General features: G+C 40.8%; 1 protein-coding gene across 3 annotated transcripts in view; it reads left to right on the forward strand.

Annotated features, from left to right (window-relative positions):
• LOC149199584 (uncharacterized) overlaps nucleotides 1-15,939 on the forward strand; it is a 194,649-nt gene extending 178,710 nt beyond the window's left edge. For all 3 annotated transcript variants that reach the window (XM_089402494.1, XM_089402495.1, XM_089402496.1), the window contains 6 exons: nucleotides 13,675-13,921; nucleotides 14,015-14,113; nucleotides 14,198-14,343; nucleotides 14,501-14,608; nucleotides 14,708-14,796; nucleotides 14,883-15,939. In XM_089402494.1, coding sequence (XP_089258620.1) covers nucleotides 13,675-13,921; nucleotides 14,015-14,113; nucleotides 14,198-14,343; nucleotides 14,501-14,608; nucleotides 14,708-14,796; nucleotides 14,883-15,300 — 1,107 coding nt within the window. In that variant the 3' untranslated portion in view covers nucleotides 15,301-15,939. The remainder of the gene's footprint in view (nucleotides 1-13,674; nucleotides 13,922-14,014; nucleotides 14,114-14,197; nucleotides 14,344-14,500; nucleotides 14,609-14,707; nucleotides 14,797-14,882) is intronic.
• Nucleotides 15,940-19,482: the final 3,543 nt, after the last annotated feature.

Raw genomic sequence — 19,482 nt, forward strand, 5'->3', positions numbered from 1 at the left:
GAATATAGAACTTCAAATTTTTTAAATTCAATTATGTTTTGTTTGAAAGTTTAATTATGTTTTCTTTATTTTGTGTTTTCCACTGTAATGAAATGTAATTTAGTTCTCCTTTTTTCTTATTTTTTTGGAGATGTTTGGTAGTGAAACTATGGTTTAAGGGCACCAAATTTACAGAAATTGGCCATCAGAATCGTCAAACTTGTAGCACTTCGGGATGTGAGCGGAATTCGAGTGTATTTGAAAAAAACACTCATAAACACAAGTTATAATTTTGAACTTCAGTAGAGCAATTACATTAATTGTAATTTATGACCCTCAAGAGTGAAGACATTCAATTTTTTATGACCCTTTTACAAGTTGGAGTTCTCATGTCTCAATGACTTGGTTTATATCCATTACAATCTTCAACTATGGATAAAGAAAATGGAGACAACGTCGGCCGTGGATGCCATTTACTTAACAATATTTATTTATTGTCTAAGTGGACTGTGGAGTCTAAGGTTCATATCATGGAGGAGTCACTTGCATGGTTAGAGGAGGAACAAGTACAACAACAAGAGGAGCAAGTGCAGGAGGAGGAGAAGGAACATGAGGAGGAGGAGGAGGAACAGGAGGGGGAGGAGGAGGAGAAGAATGTGCTAGCATGAGAACCACCTTCTACAAATATTGAGCATAGTTCTACACCCATCAAACATCATTTGAAATTTGGTGTAGGGCCAGGGCCTTCTGCTATTAGGAGTAGGCTTGGAAAACATCCCATAATCTTTTCTCATAAAAAGGGAGAGGGCATTGATATTAGATAGCTAGTTGCTAGTATTGTTTCTTCTATCATTGGACATATACCTGATGTTGGCTTAGTGGGGCCTGACCTAGGTTCAGAGGTGATTTAGCCAAGCAAATCCCAATACCACTGGCCCTTTTGGCAACAATCCGTGAAGCGCGGACTGAGGTCTCACTTGAAGTAGTATGGGAGGGTGTTAGAACTAGGTTTCCGCACCCTTGGGATGTCTGATGGATTTTTGGAGGTTCGCGGTTCGACTGATCGCTGCGCGCACTTGTGATCCCTTCACGACCTGCGGTGTGGCTTCCACGCAACCCTAGTCGGGGTGCGACTGATACAATACCCGAGATCCTTGCTAATTAACCAGTTACTTAACTTGTGTGTGTAAGATTTATGGTTATTACAGCATAATCAACAATCATATCAGTGCGTGCAATACATAAGCGAATATAAACATAAAGAAAATAGTGCACAACAATTACACAGAATTAAGATAAACTTCTCTTTATTAGCTTTCTGTCCCAATTACATGACTCGACTCCGCCCTGCGCACTCAGGTGCAGACTCTACTAGGCCTCTGCGCACTCAGCTGCAGAGCCTCTTCCTACCACTACAACCCAAGACACTTAGAACTCTACTCTAAGCTCGAACCATTCCTTTTCTCTTCTCTCTTAATCACTCTCTTTACAACTTAGAGCCTTGCTCTATTTATACAATCCCATGGTCCGCGGACCATGGGTAGGCCAACTTTACACTAATTTACAATACAATGTTTAGGGTGGACAACCCTATGACTCAATTGTACACTTCGCGCTCCGTGCTCGCAATTCGCAGAGTTTTACAACATCTTTGACCAAAACTTGGGCTTTGAGCCCCAAAACTTGCTGTGGGGGGATTCCATGCCCAATAGGCCCCCAAAACAATCATCGTGGCTCGTCCCGAGTCACTTTGCTGGTGCGATGATCTTGGCATGGAGCCCTTCCAACCAATCCTGCACTGCGCGGAGGTCTGCAAGGCACTGTTCTGCAGTCTGCTGGATTTGCTACGTTCCTGCTTCTGAATCATCCGTGTTTGACTCGTGTCTCTTCTTTGGTACCAGCTTCTGGTGCTTGTGTTTATAGTCTTGCACCCTTGTCGGGCTCCTCGAGCTGCAAGACTTTGCTTCGGCCAATTAGCCAGAGAGTTGGCCCACCTGCGTAGGGTTTCAAGCGGCTGCCATTGACTTTGCCTGGGAAGGGTTCTCCATTGAGTTTGATTAGCTGGACCGTGCCTCTGTCGGTGACCTCTTTTACCACATATGGTACCAGCCAGTGCATTCTGAATTTTCCCGGAAATTTTTCAAACCTGCTATCATATAGTAGCGCTAAGTCGTTTACCTTGAAGGTGCACAACTTGATATGGCAGTCGTGCTAGGCTTTTTCACGCTACTTTTGTACCTATTGGTGAAATCTGGCCAGAAATCGTTCTTCCTTGAGCTCCTCTAATTGCGCAAGTCTTTCTTCTAGAGCTTCACGGCCCGTCATGCCTGTGAGTGCTACTATTCGCAGACTAGGGACGATGTATTCCATCGGCATGACAATTTCCGTACCATAGACCAACTGGAAGGGTGTCTGTCCCGTCAATTTCTTGCACGTTGTCCTGTATGCCCATAACAGCGCAAGTACGTGCAGGTCCTAGTTGTTTCGCCGCGCGTTACATACTTTGGTCAACGCAGTCTCCAGTGTTTTATTGAATGCTTCTACTGTTCCATTGGCCTGTGGATGGTACGGTGTACTTTTCTGGTGATAAACCTAGAACTCTTCCGTGAGCGTGCTGATGGTTTCATTCAAGAAATGTGTGCCACGATCACTCATTAAGATTTTTGGACAGCTAAATCACGTCAACACGTTTTCGAACAAAAACTTTGCAATCGTAGCGGCTGTGCACTCCTTGACCGGTTGTGCTTCCGCCCATCGTGTTAGGTACTCTGTCGCGGTGATGATGTAGCGTGCACCCGTCTTCCCCTGAGGTTTGATTGGGCCCACAAAGTCAATTGCCCATTTCTCAAATGGTTGCAGTGTCATTTGTGGATTTAATGGCATCTCGTCGCTTCATGATGGTTTCCCCGTCCTTTGACATATATTGCAAGCCTTATAGTGTGCTTTCGAATCTTGGTGCAGGGTCGGCTACCATAACCCGCGAAGAATCTTTTGTGCGGTCTCGCGTCCTGCATAGTGTCTTCCTACAGCACCACCATGTGCTTCTGCGAGGATTTGACCTCGTTCAAATTCGGGTACGTATCTTCGTAATATCTCATCGTTGCCCATCTTGTAGAGGTGCCCTGCGATGACAGAAAAGTCCGCCACGTGCACCACCAATTCCTTCTTCTGCTAGATTGAGTACTCCTTCGGCGTAGTCCCTGTGGTTAGAAAATGGATTATATCTTTGAAGTGGCCGTCCACGACGCAGACTGCGAAGAGCTGTGCATCAGGTAGTCCCTCCTTCAAATTTGTTGGTTCCTCGCCCGTCTCAATTCGTGACAAGTGATCTGGTCCTGCACTTAAGCGTCTCGGCTTGTCTATGATCTCAAAATCATACTCTTGAAATTGTAAAAGCCATCTGCATATGCGCCACCCCAACACAATCTTGTTCACTAGGTATTTTAACGCGGAATGATCGGTATACATCTTGAAGTGTCCACTAAGCAAATAGTGTCGGTATTTTTGGAGCACGTAGACCATTGCAGCTCTTCATGCTCAGTAGTAGAGTAGTTCTTTTCGGCTTTGGAGAGTCTCCGACTTGCGAACGTGATCGGGTGATCCACGCCCTCTGCGCCTTCCTGTGTGAGTATGGCTCCCAACGCAATACACGATGCGTCAACATGTACATGAAATTCCACGTCCCATTTTGGGAAGACCAGATGGGAGCGGATGCCAGTTTCTCCTTGAGGACATCCAAACTTTTCATGCAATCATCATTCCAACAATATGTAGCATCCTTCTTCAACAATTGTTCCATCGGTGCTGTTATTTGGGCATAACTTTTGATGAACTTCTTATAGTATCCAGTGTGCCTCAGAGTAGCGCGCAGTTGTTTAACACCCCACGGTGCTTCCAAATTTAGAATAACAACAATCTTCGCAGGGTCCACCATCAGACCTTGTTTGCAGACCACATGTCCCAGTAGGTTCCCAAAGGGAACAAGGAAGGTGCACTTCTTAAGGTTCAGCGTGATTTGGTGTCGGCGGCAAGTATCCAACATCAAACGTAAGCTTGCTACATGGTGTTTAACTAATCCAAAGACAGTCCAATCATCCAGATAGACCTCCAAGAACTTGTGGATGTATTCTTTGAACGCGGCCACCATGATGCGCGAAAATATAGCTGGCGTGTTCTTTAGTCCAAAGGGCATAATGGTGTACTGAAAGCAGCCCCATTCTGTTGTGAAGGTCATTTTGCTCCTATCTTCCGGCGCGATCTTGATTTGATGGTACCCTGAGAAGCCATCCGTGAATGAGTAAGCTTCTTGACCACCAACATTCTCCAATACTTCATCTGTGAATGGTGTCGGGAATGGATTGTGTACACAGGCATCGTTAAGCTTCCTGAGGTCCATGCATATTCTTATTTCACCCTTCTGTTTTTTCTCCTGTACTACCATAGGACTCACCCAGTCGGATTCTTCCACTGGTTCAATAATTCCTGCTGCGAGCATTTTGTCTAATTTGTCACAGACCTTTTCTTTGTACTTTGGGTTCAAGCGGTATGGTCACTGCTTAACTGGCTTTGTGTTGGGTTTCAGGGAGATCTTCATCATCCCTAAATCGCCCACAATCCCTTTTAAGTCCGTAATTTTTGTTGGGAACAAGTCTTGGTATTCGCGGAGTAACTCAGCGACTTTATCGACCGTGGCATCGTCCCAATAGTCCCCAAGCGTTGCGTACTTCGGCTCTACCTCCGTTCCAATGTTGACCTATTTTGTCTTTAGTGGCATGGTGATGTCGGGGTCTTCAAGTGATGGTCCGTGAACCTCGCGAGAGCCTTCCGTTTCTGAAATGTTAATGTTTCGTGGGTCCTCATCATCCTCTTCAACATTTACGTTATAACACCCAGTGCACTGCTTAACTATGTCGCCCAGTCTGGCTGAAGTACTCCCATTGGCTCCTGTGGTATTTTGAAGATAGCGGCTTTTACTGCTTGTAGCGCATCGTCAATAGTATCTAACCACCGATCTTCAAATGTGAATGTTAGCAAAAATCCCTTGCAAAACATCCCATTCGCCCATACCATGGCGTAGTTCCGTCTCAGTATACCAATTCATGGGTATGACGTCCAGGGTATGGTAGAATAAATGCACCCATTTAGGCTGTGGCTCTTCCCCGTAGACCTTGGTCCATTTCGCGAGGTGTGTGCGTGGATCATCTCGTTCATCATATTTGTCTACTAGCCGTAATTGTGGTTTTCCGAAACGCAGGCGCATCATCCTTCTGCATCTGCGCCAGTCTTCAAAAGTTCCTTGATGCGTACCCCACCATCGTGCGAGTGTTGCGCGCAGTGCCCACTTTAACGCATCGAACTGCTGCTGTTTTGGTACTGTACCTTTGAATTTGCTTAAAAATTCATCCACCGCTGACAATCCATCATATGTCAGCAGCTCCCTTGCCTCTGTTGTTACGCAATGCAATGACCTGATCATCATGTTGCAGTTTAGGGTTGTTACTTCGTGCAGCCGATTCTGTGATCGCTCTATCTCTTCATCTGAATCCAAAGTGCAGGAGCTTTCGCGCTCCCACGAAATCCTTCCATCTGCAGTTGGATTCACCCAATCCTCTCCTTGCGCAGTTATCTTGTAAATACAGTTGAGATTGTCATCATTATCGTCGTCGCGCACTGGTTTAGTGTATCATGCTCCTTTGGCTGGGTACAATGATACTACTACGCGTAGTGACCTTTTCTCGAAGATCATTTTGCGCTTTTTCAGATTTATGGCTCTGTTCATATCGGTTGCCCAGTCTATTCCTAGTAGCGCGGGATAAGGATTGCTATCATCGACAATCTCTATCACTTCAAAATCCACCTGCGCGCTCGTGCCTTCAATATCGACTGTCATCCCTTGCAATATTCCCATGGGCAAAATCTTCTGTTGGTTCGCCATTCGTAACTGAATAGGGGACCATTGTAGCGCGGGTTTGCCCATGCGTTCCCAGGTCTGCTTTGGTAGTACATTCGCGTCTGAACCCAGATCTAGAATTACCTGATCCATTTCATATTCGCCAATCTACGCAGTCAACCTCATCTCCCTTCCTGTGCGCAATGCATGCTTCCCAAGTTTTCAGACCACGCGCGGTTCTCCTGACCCCGTGGACCTAGTGATAAGTTCCTGTAACCCTTTGATTGCCTTGTTATCGTGCAACAGTTTCATGCATGTCTCCAGAAAGGTAGTGAGCAAAGAAGGATCCATCCCTGGTTCTGGTTGATCCTTACTACCTGAAGTGGAGGCCTCCGTGAAGTTCTTCTTAGCTTCCATGAATGTCTCCTTTGCGCATTCTAAGTCAAACTCAGGTTCCTTTGTAGGAGCCTTGCGAACCCACATACTTTCTTCTTGTTGTTTCCCCTTATCATCTCCCGTGGTCATACCGCTTCTGAGCATCATGTTTACATTTGGGTCTTCGTCGTGCGGCTCAGACCTCATCATTTGTATATTCTGAGTCGGAGGGGGCTGGAGTACCCCTTTTTCGCGCATCTTTGCTATCAGCGAAGGGCAATCTTCCGCCTCATGATTACACTGATTACAGTACCAACATGATATCCTAGTCGGGTTCGTACAATCGTGGGCATAATGCCCTGACCCTCCGCAATTGTAATAGATTATCTGTCCGCGACCCCTCCCTGGTCCCATTCCACCTCGACCTCGACTGCGCCCTTGAAACCCAGCACGCGCCATCCCTACATTTGGGTCGAGGGCTCACGTTTCGGCCTGCACCCTGTAGGCAGGAGTCCGATCCATCATTAGTTCATAGCTTCGGTAGGTGCGTTCGTCATGGCCTACCGACCTGCAGAAATTACAAAACAACTACTGTGATGTTTGTGTATACTTCTGCAACAGATGACAATTATCCGTGGTATGTTTTCCTCCTATCTGGTAGATCACGCACCATAACACAGATGCCGCGCTTGGCCCCACCTGTGCCTCCGGTCTTAATGGCATTGGCCCTCCTCCTGCCAAGTAGTTCACGAACACTGGACAGTGATCTTTGTCGTGGCCTTGACCTTTGCATTTTATGCACCATACTTCTTCGCGTGCCTCTGGTCGAGGTACCCTATCCTGTTTCAAATTATGCATTTCCAGACACAGATTCTGTAGCTGCGCATGGATCTGTTGGACTCCCAATCCAGGGTCTTGTATAGGGGTCTCATGCAAGCTCATTGCCATCTCCAACGCTTTGGCTTGGGTGGAAAGTTTTTGTTGTGACAGCGCTATCCTTAAGTGTGGCGTAAGTGAGGCCACAAACCATGCGCGGTGCTGTGCATCTGTTAACGTCATATTGGCTTCGCAGATCGTACTCTTCACCCTTTGGTCCAGATCCCATGGGGTCTCACTGGGAAGTATCGCGATCTCTTTAAACTCGATGATTGACTGCGTCTCTGATTTTGGCCTGCTAAATTCCCTGTTCAACGCATTTTGGATCTCTGCAATTCCTGCGTTCGGGTGGTCATTAGAATGCTTGATATACCATGTTAATGCGCGATCATGCAGCATGCTCACCAGCGTAGCCTTTTTGATATTATCATCCGCGACGCCCTGTGCTTCCCATATTTCTCTTACTACGAACCAGAATTGGTCCAGATCTTCATTCCCTACTCCTCTGAATACTGGTAGTTTGATTGCGCTCGCCATACTGAACTGTGGAGGTGGCGGAGGTGGAGTGGGTGGAGATGGAGGTGAGGGGGGTGAAGCAGGTGGCGGTGTGGGTGGAGGTGGTAAACGCAGAATTCATTGCCTTATCAAATAGACCGCGCTTCTTGGAGAAACCTTTGTGAGCTCGTCCTCGCTCTCCCGCAAGGGTGAAATTAAGGCACTGTTTTCTAATTCTTCACTCCTTCCGCTTCTATAGATCTTTCTGCTCCGCATAGTCCCAAACATTAATTTATTCGCATAACCCGCTTTTCACATAACAACATCTTCATCCAAGTGTTCAAAGATTTAATATACTTACCTCGCGGTCCCTTGAGAAAACGTTGCTCTGCCTCGCTGTAGCTGACGGTCATGTCTACCATGAACTCAATGATAAATCCTCCTATTATTCGGTCGAGCCAATGGTCCACAGCTCGCGCTATCTTATCTTCTGAGGCTTCTAGTCTGCGCACTAGTTCTGGAGTCCACACTATTGGTTTGTCGAGCCTACACCTTCCTTCGCTGTTTGCCAACTTCACGATCCACTCATACAGCTTCGACGGAAAAGATGCAAAGAAAATCTTGTGGATTTTAGTGTACAAGTAGCAATCCAACCACTGTTCCTTAGATACTCGTGGATTTTTGTTTTCCTGCGCCGCGAACTCACGAATCTTCTTGTTCAACCACTCTTTAACTTCTTTCTTTGTAGGGTTCCAGTGGCATGACATCAGACATCCTTTATGCAGATCCCGGTCCTGACAACGGAACCATTTGGTGGCTTAGTGGGCCCTGACCTAGGTTCAGAGGTGATTTAGCCAAGCAATCTTGGTACTACTGGCCCTTTCAGCAACAGTCCGCGGAGCGCAGACTGAGGTCTCACTCAAAGTAGTATGGGAGGGTGCTAGAACCAGGTTTCCGCAACCTTGGGATGTCTGATGGAACTCTGGAGGTTCGCGGTCTGACCGGTCGCTGTGCGCACTTGTGATCCCTTTGCAACCTGTGGTGCAGCTTCCGCGCAGCCCTACTCGGGGCGCGACCCGTACAATACCCGAGATCCTTGCTAATTAAATGGTTAAACTATGTGTGTAATATTTATGGTTATTATAGCATAATCAACAATCATATCAGTGCGTGCAATACATAAGCGAATATAAACATAAAGCAGATAGTGCACAACAATTACACAGAATTAAGATAAACTTCTCTTTATTAGCTTTTTGTCCCAATTACATGACTCGACTCCGCCCTGCGCACTCAGCTGCAGGGGTCCGCGCACTCAGTTGCAGACTCTACTAGGCCTCTGCGCACTCAGCTGTAGATCCTCTTCCTACCACAATCTAAGACACTTAGAACTCTACTCTAAGCTCGAACCATTCTTTTTCTCTTCTCTCTTAATCGCTCTCTTTAAAATTTAGAGCCTCGCTCTATTTATACAATCCCATGGTTTACAGACCATGGGTAGGTTGACTTTACACTAATTTACAATACAATGTTTAGGGCAGACAACCCTATGACTCAATTGTACACTTTGCGCTCTGCGCCCACAATTCGCGGAGTTTTACGACATCTTTGACCAAAACTTGGGCTTTGAGCCCCAAAACCTGCTGTGGGGGGATTCCATGCCCAACACCTGATGATGATGAGATAAATTTATATATTTGATGTTATTTTGTATTGATTTTCCACTTTTGAGTTCTTGATTGGACAATTACTAGAGTTTAGGATTCAGAACCAACTTTGATGTGTCATTTTTATTTGGCATTCACTGCATCATATATACCAATTCTTTCTCGATATTTATGTGCTAATGTATTTATCTCAAGTTGTTGTTTCTTTATATGTTTAAAATTAAATGAAAATGAATATATTTTGTATTTTTTAATGTTTGTTGTGGTTTATTGATTTTTGTCAACTTTTTCATCGATGTTTCCAAGTAGATGTTTTCTGGACCCTCATCGATTTTTTCCTAATGTTGATGTTTTCAACATTGGCCTAGATGGACTCAGGACTTCGCCAGGTTGGCCTTGACCTTGTTTAATGGATGTTTCCATGTTCGAGAGCCCATATGAGGATGGATGTTATCAAGATGACTTTGGAGGGCTAGGACACCATTCCTTGATGCTAACACTTGCCATAGATGATACCATGTCATCCCTACGTGCCCTAGGAGGGTGACATAAGCCTCTTTGTGGATGATGTCGTGGTGGAGGAGGTGCCTTTTGGAGATGTGCCCATCCACTTTAATGATTTCCTAGAGCGAGAAGCATTCAGTGGACCATTTCATCACTTGTTGATGGAGATTGATCATTCTTGGAGGACATTGTCATGGTGGAGTCTTATTTACCACATGTGTTGTAGAAATTTCACCTTAGATCAGCTGATAATGCAATATATTAAAGCAAAATACTTGATCTACTTCTACTATCAAACTTTGTGGAAGCTTAATCAATTTGAGCAAGATCAATCGAAACACATATAACAGAGAAGAAGAAATCATACACATGAAACACAGAAGAATACTCTGGGGAAAGCCTCAGCTAAAAACCCTGCTATCTGTATTATCATACAAGTGGAAATATCTCAGGATTACACAAAGCTTTAGCTCTCAAGCTATCTAGCTCTCAGTACAATCCCTCACTGCTGCTCATAGACAAAATAGACAACACATATGCCTTCCTTCAGTCCTCCAAGCCTCCTATTTCCTTGCGCAGTTTCTCCTGGGTCCTCCAGCTGTAACCTATGTGTCTCTCACCTCAAACACTGCTCTGACCTCTGAAATAACTGTGCAATCCTGAAGGAGATAATTCCTTCTGCATGGATGAGTTTCCTTTATAGGAAAATTCCTCCAATTGATAGTACACTGTCCCTTCCTTTAATCTCAACTGGGTCTTTCTCTGAACTGACATGCATGAGTTATTTATGAGAGAATATTCAGTTATCTGGAGAACACTAGTTGCATGCATGCATGCATTAACTGACTGAACTCACAATTAGTTCCTCCAACTATTTGGAACTAATTTAACTAGACTTAACTCAGTTAACTGAGCTAACTAATTACAACTCAAATACAACTCATCCTTATCTCCTTAATTAAGGGATAACTTCCTCAATCAAAGGGATAATTGTTGCATGTCTTCACATAGACTTCATGTTTGATTTTCTCCAACTAATTAACTCAAGATGAATTAATTAATTATTTTTCAAACAGCTAGTGAGACTAAATTCGAATTTTAATTCTCAATTTTGATTCAAGGACAAATCAAAATTGGAATATATCCTGAAATTCTATTTATAGCAATGCTATTTTTAGCATTTCTTTTTTTTGCTATTTCCAACAGAGTTGGAGTATATCTTGAAATGCTATTTATAGCAATGCTATTTTTAGCATTTCTTGTTGTCATTTTCAGCATGTGTGGGTTATTTTGGCATTCTTATTATGTTTTTGAGCTATGTCAAGGTCGACTTGTGACCTTTGACCTAGTTGAACACTTAAAGCAAAATTTTAGGGCATTTCCTGTAAAATGTTGGAAATTTTACTTGGTTACCCTCATATAAATATAGGAGATTCACTTTCCATTAATTATCATCATAATTCATTATACTTCTCCTTTAAAGTAGTGCACCCTAGCTCTTGTCTTTCTTCTTGGATACAATGTGATCTTTGGTGGAGCGAATTGTCTTGGGAGGGAGTTTTTGCATGGAGAGACATTTGACATTGATTGAAGTGATTCTCATTGGAATTCTGTAAGTTTCGTGTCATTTTCTTCTATTTTGCATGCTATAGTTATGAAATTATGGTTTCTATGTGTGCCATAGTGAAAAGTGCAAAATCTTGATTCTTTAGTATGTAAAATTTGTCTTGCAAGAATCCATCAAAGGAGCTTGGCTTATGCATCCTTTGACCTTAAAATCTCACACATAGAGAAATACCTATGGTTTCTATGTGAGGAAATTCATTCCTCCACCCTCTTCATCAAAGGCCCTCTATCATTGACATTGCGCTAATTGACTACATTGCCCAATTGGATATAGACACTTTTGTAGTAGGTGTTGATCATTTAAATTATCTTTTCTTCTTTAATTTTATGGTAATTAGAGTTAGTGTTAGCTTAAAATTTGCAATTTATAGCAATTCTATGTCCATATGTTATTTCCCTATTGGAAGGGATTGCATATAATAAATAAAAAAAAATGAAAAATCTAGCATTACTTGCATATTTTAACTCTAAAACCAGGGCTGACATCTTGGTATGTTTTGCTGTTATATGCATTTTCAGCCATCTAAAACTATCATTTACTTAGCCCTAGTTTGCCTTTCTCATATACTGTTGTTCTTTGTTGATCTTATCTGTTATAAGCTATTTTTGAGGTGTTATATGTCATCATGTGCCCTAAATTTGCATATGTTACAAACCCTAACTTATAATACCTCTGTTCTAAATTGTAAAGGTCTTAGGGAAGTGTGTTTGAACTTTGGGCAACTCTTATCTCAGCCTTTGCCGATACCTTTCCTCCTATCATTAGACCTTGCATCACCATTGAGCCCTCTTAAATTGAAAACCTTTTTGGAGACTTTTTGTAGGGAAGCCTTGCTTTTGGGATTATTTTCACCACTTGGAGAGAAGCCACTGAGGTGACAGTGGTGGCTGATCTCTTGTTGCCATAAGGCCTAGGTTGCCTAGTGGGTCGTTGCGCTAGACTTGCCAGATTTTGTGCTAACAATATCTTCTCTTGATCACAAATAAAATAAAACACATACAACGAACTAAGACCCAAACAATTATGCCTTTAACAAAGAAGTGACCACATTTTGACTTAAATTGCTTCTCCTCATAGCCTTCCAAATGGGAGTCATGGCATTGTGCAACAATGAATCAAATAGAGGTAATGTTTGACTGGACTCATCTGTGTCTCCTCATGCAAAGATAAATCTCTCACATCCTCTGTTGGATTACACTATTCCTCATCTATAGATGAATCAATCTGCCTTATTGCTCTCTTACTTCCATGCCTTACTATACTATAATGCAACAGTCCTAGGTGAGGAGTTTTCTTGCTGGATGACTTCAGTGTTGAGCAGCTCCTTGAAAATGTCATATTTCTCCACGTGCTCAGATAATAGGTACAATGTACATCCATATTTATTATGTTACAGTGGAACTTATGTGTTATGTCCCCTAACTACGGAAGTTAGAAAATATAATTGAATTTTTGTTAACTGCACAATTTCTTATGATACCACAACGCAATGACAGTCTCGAACTTTTTGCTCCTTTGTCTTGCTTTTTCATTACCTCTATTTTGGAATGTAATCTTCCAAGAATTGATCTTGTGATTGACATGAAGTGCTTGTTTAGGTAGTACATGAAACCAAGGTTCAAATCATGGGGCTGATGTTTCAGAAATGTGGCATTGCTTTTAGGAACCTCTTTGGATGTGACAGCCTATTCTTATGGAGCTATTCTCTTTCTCATGAATGCGTATTGCTTATTCGGCTGGATTGGCTTTGACATGCATTTTGAAGCAACCCAATCATTTTGAAATTTGTATCTGGCTACACTACCCATCTGACCAATTCAAGGAACTAATGTCTCTAGGAAATAAAATGTGCTAATAATTATATTGAAAACTATCAAATCTTTTAAGGCTGCCTGTTATTCCTTAAAACTGTCTTCAAATGGGTAAATTAGAAGTATATCATTATCAAACATTCTGTGAATGGAAGGATATCATATTTGATAACAGTCAATTCAAATATCAATATAGAGACAAATCATATTATCAAGTGTGCTGCTTTAATTTTGAGAGAGCTCATGTCTTTGCTGAATACAAGGTTGGCTGTCAAAACTTTGGAATTTAGTCAAGGCCCGATGCTTTTATGTTTCCTTTCTGTAGTTTGGGTTATATGCTAGTGGGGACATGAAATGTTATATTTCTGCTTTTCTTTCATTATAGATGCATTTTAATTATTACCTTCAACTGGAGATAAAGTGGTAATGGGTATAGACTCTTGTATTCAGACATGCAGATGCCATGGAGCAGCTATAGACACAACAGCGGCTGTGAAACAAAGAGAGAGAAAATCTGTATGTCCAGTTACAGGCCAAGACCTTGATACTTTTGACTTGACTCAAAATGGCGTGAAGATTGGATTGGAAACAATTCTGCTTCTACCGTCATTTAAGAAGATTCCCAAACTTGAAACTGTCTTTACAACAGTAGTATTCAACATTATTGAGTGCATAAGATTGCCTTCTTTAAGTGAAGGTCTTTACTCTGACAAAATACCTTTTACCCCTTAAATTTTAAGTATGTTATAACTGTTTCAATTTTGTACTTATATGTTGTTGTCTCTTTAAGGCCTGTTCTTTGGGTCATCGTATGTTGTACTTGCTTCTTTGAACCATGAGATGGATGTCACAACTGAAGATGGAGATCAAACAGAGGCAAATCATCAGAGTAAGAAACTATCATATCAATGGTCACAAGTTCATAGGGAGGATCTGAGAATGTGTCTAACATTACCAATTTATCCTTTGACAGTTTTTTCTGGCCTTTGTCAAGTTCTTAACTCGATTGACTGCGGTTTGATTTGTACATCAACCTGTGATATTGAATGCATGTGTGAAGTGACACTTCCATGCTTTTATCTACTTCAACCATCTGATAATGGACCAATGCTACTCCGAGTAATTTCTTGCACTTCCTCTTGATTTTTGGTGGATGTGTATTTGTGAATGCTACTTAATTTGCACCTGTGGAGTCTAGATAGATTTGACTATTATTGTTTTGATAGTCCTTTGTGGTCTTTCTTAATCTGGTAAGTTTGATACATTCATATTGAAGAAAATCGCTGCTGCCGAAGAGTTTTTGCCCGTGCCGGATGCATTTGAAGCAATGGATACTTCTGTATCAGAGGAATTGATAGCCTCCATCAACTCAAGCTTGGCAAAGGTCTTTCCTTTATAATGCCACATCTTTGCATTATTTCTGGACTTATAAGGACCTTCAGCAGAGATCATTAATGAACTTGATTTGGGATGTTTTATGCAGATGGGGTTTCATGATTATAACCCTCTACACCATGAGCGGGGTTACCACACAAAATTGAACTGGCTTGTTAAGGAAAGCTTACAGTTCCGGTAAGTTCATTTGCAGGAACTTCATGTACAAGCATTATGTCAATTAAAAGGAAACCAAATATCTGATTGGTTGTCTTCCTATGCAGATCCATGCCAATGCCAATGCCAAAGTCAGTTGGTGAACTGAATTCAGAGATCTATAGCCATAAAGCTGAACAGGGGAGACCTCCAGAAGATAACGTTGTCACAGAAGTACATGACAGGATGAAAATGTCACCTAGCCAATTTGCAAAGAAGCAGATTCCTAGTATTCTTGAAAGAATGGATCCACTTAGAACTTTCAATAAGTTGAACACTAGCTTATCGCCACCAAATTTTGAATCAGCAAATCAGCCAAAACATTATTCCCAAAATGCTGAAGCTCTTTCTGCATTCCAAACCTCAAAGAGTTTTACTGCTACAAAGAAGCCTCTGGTGCCTTTTCCGCAATCTCAACTTCCTAGCCCAAGCTCAAGTCCAAGACTCAAGCCCAACTTTCGCAGAATCAAGAGAACTAAAAACTGATTCATTGGCCCATTGCATCGTTAATTAGTTCCGAAAATTGGCTTGCGTTTAAATTCTGCAGTGGCAACTAGTTGTGCATATCAAATGTATAATAGTCAGAACCTAGTTTGTGCACAAAGAAAATTTACTTTTCTGGCAGAATTTAAATAACATTCAAATATTTTACTGCTGCCAGGCACCACCTAAGGTCTTAAACAATGAGGAATATTTTAGATCCCATTCTATTGAACCCTAATCAGATAATAGAAGGGGAGGTCAATGCTGATGTGTTTGACAAAATCAAACCTTGTCACTTTCTGGATTCCTTATATAGTCTCAACAAATATAGTATATATTTTTAGAACTATATTCATAAAACATCACATTCAGATTTTGTCACAAAGGGAAAGGGAAATATAGCAGTGACGTAGAATTGTTCCATTCCCATCAGCCTGTATAAACATTGGGGATGGATTGCTAACATTTTGACCAATCCTATCAAAGCCAAGAAGTAAGTAGTTACTCTAATTTCTACTGTAACGTTTTCATATCAAGAATTTTCTGCAACTGCCAAACATTTACTGCAAAATTCACGTTGACAAGCAACATCCACTCTTTATAGCATTCATTTTAATGAGATCCATTGTAGCATTTTCGTCACTGTTGAGCAAGAAATATATTATGAAGTATTGCCATATAGATTAGGGCCCTAGGGCCTACATGGAATGGTTGGTTTCCCATAACCAGACAGCATTTGTTAGAACTCAGAAGTAGAAAAATATTAATAGCATTACAAGAGTGGTGAAGGCCTTGCCTTCTTGTAATAAAAGAAGGGAACCGGTTATGTTATTAAAACTGAACATGCAGAAGGTTTATGACAGTGTTGAAAGGGATTTGTTTTAGGCATGCTGGTAAAGAAAGGGGGCAAATGACGTAACCTTTTGTTGCTCCCAGCTTTATTTCAAACAATACATATATCCATTCGTGCCAATAAAGTGCTAACCTCACTGTTTCAAATAACGGTAGGTTTGAGACAAGGATGCCCTCTCCCTTGTCCTTTTATTTAAGTGTTGATTGGACTATCGGGTCATTTTATTTGGTTAACCAATATTTTGGGTCTTAACTGTATACAATTTGTAATAGTTCGTCAATTTCCAACCACCAGTTTGCTGATGGTACAATTCTCATGGGCAATGAAATCATTGAAGGAGTCCAAACTTGGAAACAAACCTTTATGATAGATGACTGTGGAACTTCCCAAAAAAGTTGACTTTGACAAATCAAATATTCTATTTACTCCACGTCCAAGGAAAGAATGTTGGGAATTGCAACCAAGCCGGGGGTGCGATTTCAGGTTAATGTGGAGCTCTTGAAATACTTAGACATCACCTTGATAGCAAGACCCGTCTAGGTGAGTGATTGGCTTCCTTTCTTATATAAAAGTTGAAGGAAATAATAAGCTCAGCCTTCTAGAGTGTGCACATATCAAGGAAGCTAAAAATGCTTAATTATGCTCTTTCAAACAGTCCTAATTATTTGTGACTGATTATTCATGCTCTGAAAGTGTTCGACAAAAGGTTGATATGTCTTCTTTCTAATTATTGTTGGTCATTAAAGTTAGGCCAGTAAAATTATTTTGAACTCGTAGCTTAGAAAATAGTCTACTCCTCAAAGGAGGCAGTGTGTTTGAGTTTGTCGATAGGCAGAAAAATTCCACTTAGAAATAGGGGAGATATCACTCGATTACGGCATCAATTAGACCTTTATTAGTTTGGTGTGGTGATATTCACCAGTATATAAGCCTGGTTGCTTGTATTAATCCAATCTAAGAAAATAATAAAATCTAATCTAAATTAAGGAAAATATATGACTTACAAATATTTACAAGTAAATATTACCTAATCTATATAAATTGCTGGTATTTTAGATGGGCTTGTTTTATCCAATCAACAATCAACAAGGGTAAGGGAAAAATTACCCAAATGCAGACATTTAAGAGTTCTGCAGTTGTTTGGGATAGTAGTCTCTTTGACTGATATGCGGGTTTAGTTAGCCACACGAGAAGTGGGTGCTTTGGTGAGGGAACTTTAACAAACTATACTTTTTGTGTTTTTAGGGGTTTTATTCAATGTTTAATACTTTACAGAAAATAAAATTATCTTGGAAGTGAGAGCAAGTGTCAGTACTTACAGGTGAATATTAGATAATGAAAAATTGATATATTCAAAGATTCATAATTAATCCAAAATACTTTAAATAACACAATAAAACATTGTGTATTTTGTTTCAAAAGAAAAGAAAGACACGTTCTAATATCTGGTTTTAGAAAGTAATTCAATGAATGAAACCTTATGGAAAAGGGAAAACAAAGATGCATATAAAAGAATGATAAAAAATACCATACTCCATGCAGAGAGAAATTCACCACATTGAATCCCATGTCTTAAAATTTTTAACTATATATTCTGATTAGAAATATCAGTCTTGATTGCAGTACCTTAATTTCCAACCCTTTCATCATTGAAAATAGCTCTATAAATAATAGAGAATGGGAAAACAACAAATTTAACTACATATTTTGATAAGAAATATCAACCTTGATTGCAGTACCTTAATTTCCAACCCTTTCATCATTGAAAATAGCTCTATAAATAATAGGGAATAGGAAAATTGTTTGACACCTAATCTTCAATGGGTTAGTGTGGAAGCCGAATAGACAAAAGGAGTCCAAGAGACCTTGGGACGTGGAACCCAATGGTCAAACCATGTACTATAAATGTATATCATTTGATAATAAAAATGTATTCTCATGTTCTATCTTTCAGATTATGTTGCTGCCATGTGTGTTTAACATGGTATTAGAGCAGGCGTATTCCTGCCCTACATAATTTCTCTAAGTCACTTGTTTTATGGCCATTTTGTGCAGGTCATTTCTGCCATCAATTCTGCATTTCATGAATATTTTCTTAGCTAAATTTTAGCTGCAACCTGTCATTTCTCCAGCGCCATTTTTATTCACCTGCATATAAAAGCACTGCTCCTCTGCTTTGCTCTGACATATAATACCCCGTTGATGGTGTCAGTATACATTTTATTCTCTATGAATAGTCCACCCTCCAACCGTCACCTGCATACCTACATTAAGAAAGCAGAGAAAATATTACCAACTTTGATGCGTTCTATCAATCTACATACTGGTTCGACTGCAGTAGGCGTTACTCTGCCAAACATAACTTTCGCTCAGAGCTATTCGTTGCATTCTCAACCTGTGATGAGCCAAGTCCATGCATAACTCCTACTATGTTGCGTTGAAATTTTTGAAGGGCTATATTTGGTATTTGTATTTTGAAGACCGAGTATCATATGATGCATGAATTAACTACTGGGCATATGCGTGTGTCCGAATAGTTCTGGAAGACCATCTTTGGCACACCACAACAAGCAATTTGCAGTTTATGAGATTATGTACAACTCTTTCTCTAGCGATCTCTAATCCCACAATTGCAGCTGTTCCACATGCTATCATCAATGGTTACAAGAATGTATTAGCAGTCGCTATTGAACTTGACTATTATTTTCCACTGGTCGAGAAAGTGAAGGAGTATTTGAAAGATCCAATTCAATTTAAAGTTGCTGCTTGTTCAATTTACTTGTTCCTGTTGTGCAGTTTGGGCATAAATTTATGTGCAACAAACAAATTTGTTTTTCTCAACAGGTTCTAATGAGAAGGTTGCTTTAATTTTTGGGGTCATATCAGTGTTATATGCACCAAATTGCTTGCTATTTGTTTGCAACAACAATTCAGATTTACGAGTGTTTTGCTTGTTGTTTTCGGTATTGCAATACAGTAAAGGACAAATACATGTATAAGTTCCAGCATGTGCTAACTTGAAGTGCTTTCAATTTCCTTCAAATACTCGAAATATGAAGCCATTAAATTGAGGAAGGGAATTATTTCAAAGGGGACAAGATTGTTTTATATCGGCCGTGCTGCAAGTGTCTACATATTTCTTTCTAGAGAATTCAAGTGCTTAAAATTGTTGTCATTATTCTGAATTTTTCTTGGCACTCTTGAAATGGAGAAAATGGGGAAAGCTTATGAAGTATTAGAGTTTTTGAAAATTCTGATACAGTCTACTACTAATGACATAGTGAAAATCAACAAATCCTCTCTGGCTGACATTAGAATTTGTCTGCAAAATG

The sequence above is a fragment of the Pinus tabuliformis genome, chromosome 2_1, assembly GCF_031772625.1.
Source record: "Pinus tabuliformis cultivar Carrire ecotype Pingquan chromosome 2_1, CPIR1, whole genome shotgun sequence".
Taxonomy (NCBI): domain Eukaryota; kingdom Viridiplantae; phylum Streptophyta; class Pinopsida; order Pinales; family Pinaceae; genus Pinus; species Pinus tabuliformis.